General features: G+C 52.5%; 1 protein-coding gene across 1 annotated transcript; it reads left to right on the forward strand.

Annotated features, from left to right (window-relative positions):
* The first annotated feature begins 3,278 nt into the window (after positions 1–3,278).
* On the forward strand, positions 3,279–4,761 carry LOC128270741 (skin secretory protein xP2). The gene is made up of 2 exons (XM_053008156.1): positions 3,279–3,287; positions 3,763–4,761. Exons 1-2 carry the CDS (start codon positions 3,279–3,281, stop codon positions 4,759–4,761), a joined length of 1,008 nt encoding a protein of 335 aa, XP_052864116.1.
* The last annotated feature ends 2,035 nt before the right edge of the window (positions 4,762–6,796 follow it).

Below are 6,796 nucleotides of genomic sequence, written 5' to 3' on the forward strand. Positions count from 1 at the left end.
TCACGATGTAACGAGATTTATTTCTGCCCCTAATCCAGTCCAGCGATTTCGATCGTTCGCGAATGCTGAGCGTGGAATCGATCACTAACCCGCGGGAGGCAGCGCTAAATTGCTCCACAGAGCTCCACATCCGATACGGCTCCGTGAGGTCCGCGGGCGCTGGCGAAGAACACTGGATGGCCCGCCGGCGGCTAGGACCCCTGCCGTTGGGTCGTTGCCGGAGTTACGTCACCCCATGTGGGGTACTACCATTTTCCGAGCCAGTGCCGATTCCTTGCGGGCATTCCGAAGCCACGGGACGGGCCCCACAGGTCGAACCTTCGAGTGTCTGACGCACGCCACGGATGGGAAGCTGTTTTGGGATTAAATGAATCGCGCTGATTGAACTGAAATTCGAGGCAAAATGAGCTTTCGGGCCAGAGCACGCGATTCGGGTCAAGGCTGGCCGTGCCAGAAAGTACCACGCACCAAAATGGACCGTTTCGGACGTGCGCCGTGATCGGTGTGACCGGCGTGCGTTGGGAAATCTTTCCCAATTTCACGTCCCAACGTCCACCGTGGCGACGACGGCGGGGTCGTGAATGGGTTGGCTTCGAGCGCAGGAAACGAGGCCTTTTCGGCGTTACGAGTGCAGGCCACGACACGAGCCGGTGGCCGAAATGTTGAGTGAAGAGAAATCGAAACGCTCGGCCACGGAAACGGAAACCGCATTCGAAATGCGCGCATGGCTTGCGGTTGACGCCACGCTGGAGTGAGTTTTCTGCGCGGGTGTGGGGGGCCGGGTCCCCCCCCCCCCCCCCGGAGCGCCCCCACACGACCTTGACGGTTGATGATGGTGGTGAATGTTTGTTGTGGTCATTACGGGTGACCACACGGCATACAGGTGTTGCTGTGGCTCGGAGTAGCATCAATCTTTGCGATTCGTTCGGGCGAGAGCCTTCAGCGAAGCGCACAGGAAAACCTTGAGATCGGAAAAGTAAAGTCATCAGCGATCATCATCATCATCATCCGTGTTTTTATTGATTTTGCTTGCGTTTTTTTCGATTAGATTCGATGATGTTTTCGAACATGTAACTACGGCTTCGCCTTCATCATGCAGGCAGGCATCTGCAACACCTGAAAATTTTCACTTTACAGTGAAAATTTACGGCTGAAAGGCTGCTGATTTAAGCAATTTGAAGTTTTTTTTGGTTTTTCATATAATAATAAAAGGACGCAAAAGTACATGTTATCTTTATACAAACCAGATGTGAATTGATTTAAATAATGCTTTGGTAGTCACCAATTAAACAATTGGAATTCTATTGTCTTAAGCAAATTAAATTTAAAAAATAAACTACTCATGCTTTATTATTATTTTTATTAACGAATTTTGGATGACGTGCGTTTACCCTCTGAAGCTTATCATTATTCACTACTGTCTATTGTGACCAAAAACAAACATGAAACAGTTTTCTGTGTGTCAAAAAAGGCCAGGCTTGTGGAAAGATAATTCTTGGCTTTTGCATCACATTTTCAGGATCAATTCGCGATCATTTCGCAACAAACCCGACCCAAATTGACACGTCACCTCCGTATTAGCATCTTTTGACTTCTGGCTACTCGCTAAACTCTAGAGGCCGCTCCGTGGACAGCTTTTACAGTCAAAACAGCAGAGATAGGAGCGAAACGAAGAATGTGTTGAAGGTTATTGCAAAAAGGACTTTTTGGACTAATTAAAAAATTGGAACAAATCAAGATTTAAATGTACAGCGTAGAGTAGGGAGTACTTTAAAGGAAACGGCATAGATTTAGAAGAAAAAATAAAGCATTTTTTTGAAATAATCTAATTCCCGATATATTTTTACTACAGTAGTATACAACGGAAAGCTTCTCTGCTCGAATATTTTGTAATATTTGAAAAAAACTTTATTTATTGTTTATTATACTATTTATTATTGTTTTACTATATTTCGTTGCTTGGAAGCGTAGCGTTTTTATTGTATTTAGTAGGAAGCGTAGAAATCCCACTAAAGCGAAGCGTACGCTCGAAGGACTAATACTGGCAAGCTTGAAGCAGGCATCTTCTCCGCTCGCTGGTTGTGTATTAACATGTTCCAATAACATGTAACATGTTGAGCAGAAGCATAGAATGGGCGATGAAATACCAGAAGCCCGGAAAAACGAAGAACATGGTCCAACGGCATGTTCTGCGAACCAGCAACCTCCCTCCAAAGGCGGCATGCGGCACAAAGGCTGTTCCGCCGCAAATCATCATCTTGACAAGTTCTTGACGCAAGACCGACAAACCACACGCCGGCCGATGTGTGTGCGGTTGCGGCGCCCACGTCCTGCGAGCGATGCTGCCAAGCATGAAAAGCACTTACGACGTCGACACGATTTGCGGAATTAGATTATCTGTCCTCCGGTCTGCTCGCCACCCGCCGAAAGGATTACGTTACCCCAGAACCGTGCGCCGTGCTTGATTCGGTGATTTCGGAAGCGCGCCCCGGGCGGGCTTCACTGGAAACCTAAATCGGCGGCAGCCCTAGCAATTCTATTGTGCAGCGGGTGGCCGCTGATGTGCCGAGAATGCTGCGCAATCGCAGGAGGCGCAGGCTCAGTGGCGCGCATTCTCGCGCGAAGCCAACCGTGCGTGGTCCGTGGCGCGATGGCTTTTCTTGATCGAAACATTGCCTTCGTCAGCCAGCCAGCCGGCCGGAGTGTGGGCAGCCCACCGAAACTGCGCGACCGACAGAAGCATAAAATTTAGTGCAATAATAATTTGTGCCTCATCACGCCGGGGAGGCACCGGAGCGCGGCGGGGCCACGAGGGGCTTACCTTACCTCGGCCGTACGCAACCGAGATGCTCCAGCGGCGCGCGTGTGTGTTGGCTGGCGGTTGCATGTGTAAGAGCGAAAGTTGCTCCTTCAGCGGGTCCGGGGCCTCGTGCGAGGTGCTCCACGGGCCACCCCGGTCCATCCCACCCCATCCGAGTTCCATCGGCTGGCGCATCGGCTTTCCTTACCCAACATCGACCACCCTTCCTTCGGCGAGCGCGGTGGCGCTCCGATGGAACTTTTCTTCGGTCGCTTGCCCATTTTTCCCTCCCCTCTAACGTCTACGGCTTCGGCTGGGGAACTTTTCCGAGCTACGACGACGATCGCGAGCCATCGCGGGGTGGTCGGCGTACGATCGGCTGGACGGCGTACGATCGGCGTATATATAGCGGTCCGGGCGGCGTCTTCAAATCAGTACCTACTTCGGTCTCGCTTGTTCTATACACTTTTTGCTCACAATGCGAATGGTATGTGTGGTCTCCGAGTTTAGTCTTAGCCTTAGCCAGTAGTTGGTGATCTACAATGTCGGGGTTCAGTATCCAGCAGCATTCCTGCCTAGTGAAGTTGGAGATATCTCCCACAAAAAGATAGACAGTTGCCCAACAAGGAATAAGGGTTACGAAAAGCAACGCGTGGTGTGACTGAGTGATTCCCGGCAAAGTTGGGACGGGTTGGGTATGAATCCCACAATCGGCTGCCTCACTTGGAGGCAGATCTGCCGGAGAAGTTGAGTGTTACTGGTGCGAGCTCGAGCCTCGAGAAGTGGATTGGATTGAAGTGTTGCTTTTCGTACGCCTGGACTTGGGACTTGGGGGTCGTGGCTGGCAATCGTCTGGTCTGGAGGTGTCTGGATACTGCAGTGAACCCGGCGTCCCCTCTGACCGTGTCTCTGTGTCGTTGCGTGCCCAACTAAGCCCCAACTCTCTCTCTTGCTTCTTGCAGATTATTGTTCCTTGTTGTCTTGCCCTTCTGGTGGCACTAGTCACATGCGAGGGTACTGCTGCAGAGGACACGAAGGCGGAGGAAACCCAAGTAGAGGCGAAGGAATCGCAGAATGTGGAGAAGCGCGGCCTGCACTCTTCCTTTGGCGATTTCGGCAGTGACTTTGGGGGCCACGAAGATGACCACCACCACCACCACCACCACGAGCACATCAAGACGGTGACGATCGAGAAGAAGGTCCCGGTGCCGTACACGGTCGAGAAGCACGTCCCGTACACGGTCGAGAAGAAGGTACCGTACGAAGTGAAGGTCCCGATTCCGCACCCATACGTCGTCGAGAAGAAGGTTCCGGTCCACTACAAGGAGGTCGTCAAGTACCCGGTGCACGTGCCCGCTCCTTATACCGTCGAGAAGAAGGTTCCTTATGAGGTCAAGTACCCAGTCGACAAGCCGTATGAGGTGAAGGTGCACGTGCCACAGCCCTACACCGTCGAGAAGAAGATTCCTTACGAGGTTAAGGTGCCCGTCCCGGTGCCGTACACCGTCGAGAAGAAGATCCCGTACGAAGTGAAGTACGAGGTGCCCGTCCCGAAGCCGTACACCGTCATCAAGAAGGTCCCTTATGAGGTGAAGGTCCCGGTCGACAAACCGTACAAGGTGGAGGTTCCCAAGCCATACCCGGTCGAAGTCCCGAAACCATACCCGGTCGTCGTCGAGAAGAAGGTCCCTTATGAGGTGAAGTACCCGGTCGACAAGCCCTACAAAGTGGAAGTGCCCAAGCCCTACAAGGTTGAGGTGAAAGTCCCTTACCCAGCGCCGTACACCGTCGAGAAGAAGGTGCCGTACACCGTCGAAGTGCCCCAGCCCTACGAGGTGAAGGTCCCGATCGACAAGCCGTACCCGGTGTACAAGGAGGTGAAGGTCCCGATCGAGAAGGAAGTCCCATACCCCGTGAAGGTCCCTGTCCACTTACCTTACCTTCGAACTCATAATACCTAAGATCTCGGGCAGCGCGTGCGGTGGGGGGTGGCGGCGATGGACGGTGGGCGGAAGATCCTGACACCCACCACCCACACTGGCCCCCCTAAAGCGCTCGCGCAACCGAGTTTTGAACTAGTAGAGGCGATAGTCCTTTTTGTTTTTGTTTTTTTATCGTTTTGCCCAAACCTTCAATGGTGGCCCAATGGCCGCCCGAAATAGGTGTAGTGTTTTGTGTTGGACGATGTGATCGAGCGCACTGAAGGCGGAGATGGCGCAAGATGGTGGCACGGCGCTCACCTGAACCACGGCGATGATCGTCCGCCCGCGGATGATAAATCGACCGCCAGGCCATGCGCCAGGCCACCATCTTGGTCACCCTCTTTAGGGGCGCTCTCGGTTTTTCCTATTGTTTTTTTTTTGTTGCCGTAGCGTCGTTTATTGTTGATCGTTTCCATTTACCAAAGCGTAGGGCCCCCCTCGAAACACACGAACGTGAAACGAATTCCGACCGATTTTGTGACTCGTCGAAGAACCGAACCGCGAACCCGCGAACCAGGCAGTGATTCAGGCAAACAGTCCACGACAGGGAGGAGGATAAACGCAAACACACACAGTGAGAGAAAAAGAGATAGGACCAGGAGCAAAAACAGCGACTCAAGCGAAACCGAGTGTTATCGATCGATGTGATATGTTTGAAATAAAAACAAAATGATTCGAAAAGAAAAAGCCCATTTCTGTCTACTTCCTTTGGTTATGTGCTGTCGGTTGCATGATTTGGTGAGGTTGGCCAACATCGGCAATTATATTTCTCCTGGCTGAAGTTTTGCCCATTGTACGTGTGCATTGTTGCAGAATTCACAACTTTTGCGAGATCGCGCTCCAACAAGGAAGCAGTGCGGTTTAAAAATACCCATTCGATCGGGTGAGCTAATGGGCTCGTCGATCATCATTTGCAGCACCGGATTGTAGGAGGCAAAACAAACACCATGCAGTGCATTAGTTGGCTTTTGGTTAGTCAACAGCGGGTTAGGCTTAAGAAGAAGGCGATAAAAAGCGAGGCTAAGAAGATTAAGTCGAACCGAAGAAGGAAGTTTCCCGCTTACAGCCTCGCACAAGTCGCTGGCGTTGGAAGCCGGGCTCTGATCTATTGAACGATGATCGTAAAAATGATCATTACGTAAACTAATAATGTGGCCGAGTGTGGCCCGCGGCGATCGACCTACTGGTCGACCGCGGTCCTATGCTCTATGCGCTTTGTCTATGCTGATTGAAGTGGAGAACGCAAATGGAAACAGCACAGCTGGTTGGTGGCCAGTGAAGCGCAAGCGTTCTTCTTAAAAGTCGTAGGCGTCAGTGGGTGGGCATAGGCACTGCCACAAACCGTTTAGCACCTTGCCGCCGTACGGTCAATCGTCGAGCCGGGCCCAAATTACAGACCACCGCTACGTTGTAATGCATGTGATTGGTACAATAATAATATCAATAATAACGCCACCGCACAAGGAGGCCGCCCGGGGGCCAGCGAGCCGCGAGGAAAGCGAGAAAGCATCGCATGTGCAGTTCGCGAACTTATGCTGTAACAGCTCGCGGGCCGAGCCGGGCCGAGTAGAAGAAGAAGGAGGCATGAAGCCGTTACAGCGAGCCCCCGATGGCGATGGCCCCCATCGGACGTATGTTGGCCTCGGTGCGCATTTGGCGGGGCCGTTGTTGTTGTGGGCCCGAGGGGCCACGAACGCAAACGATTTTTTCGATGCTCAAACGTCTTTGCAGTGAGAGAAAGAGTGCGATGCGAAGATTGAGCGTAAAGCCCTCTTCGGAATGGAGAAAGACACAAAGTGACGAACCCCCGTCGGCGGCGCGATCGGCGGGGGCCGTGTGCGGCATGTGGGTGTCGTAAACGATGCGGATGGTTTTTGGGGCTGATGCACGCAGCATAACCGAACGGGCGGCGGTACGGGCGGGTGGAACCCCACTCGCTCGGGGCGCCGCATCCCTCGGTGGCGTCGCGTGGCGGTGGAGAAAAGTATTTGGAGTGTAGCTAATTACGAATTAC

Source organism: Anopheles cruzii, chromosome 3, assembly GCF_943734635.1.
Source record: "Anopheles cruzii chromosome 3, idAnoCruzAS_RS32_06, whole genome shotgun sequence".
Taxonomy (NCBI): Eukaryota; Metazoa; Arthropoda; class Insecta; order Diptera; family Culicidae; genus Anopheles; species Anopheles cruzii.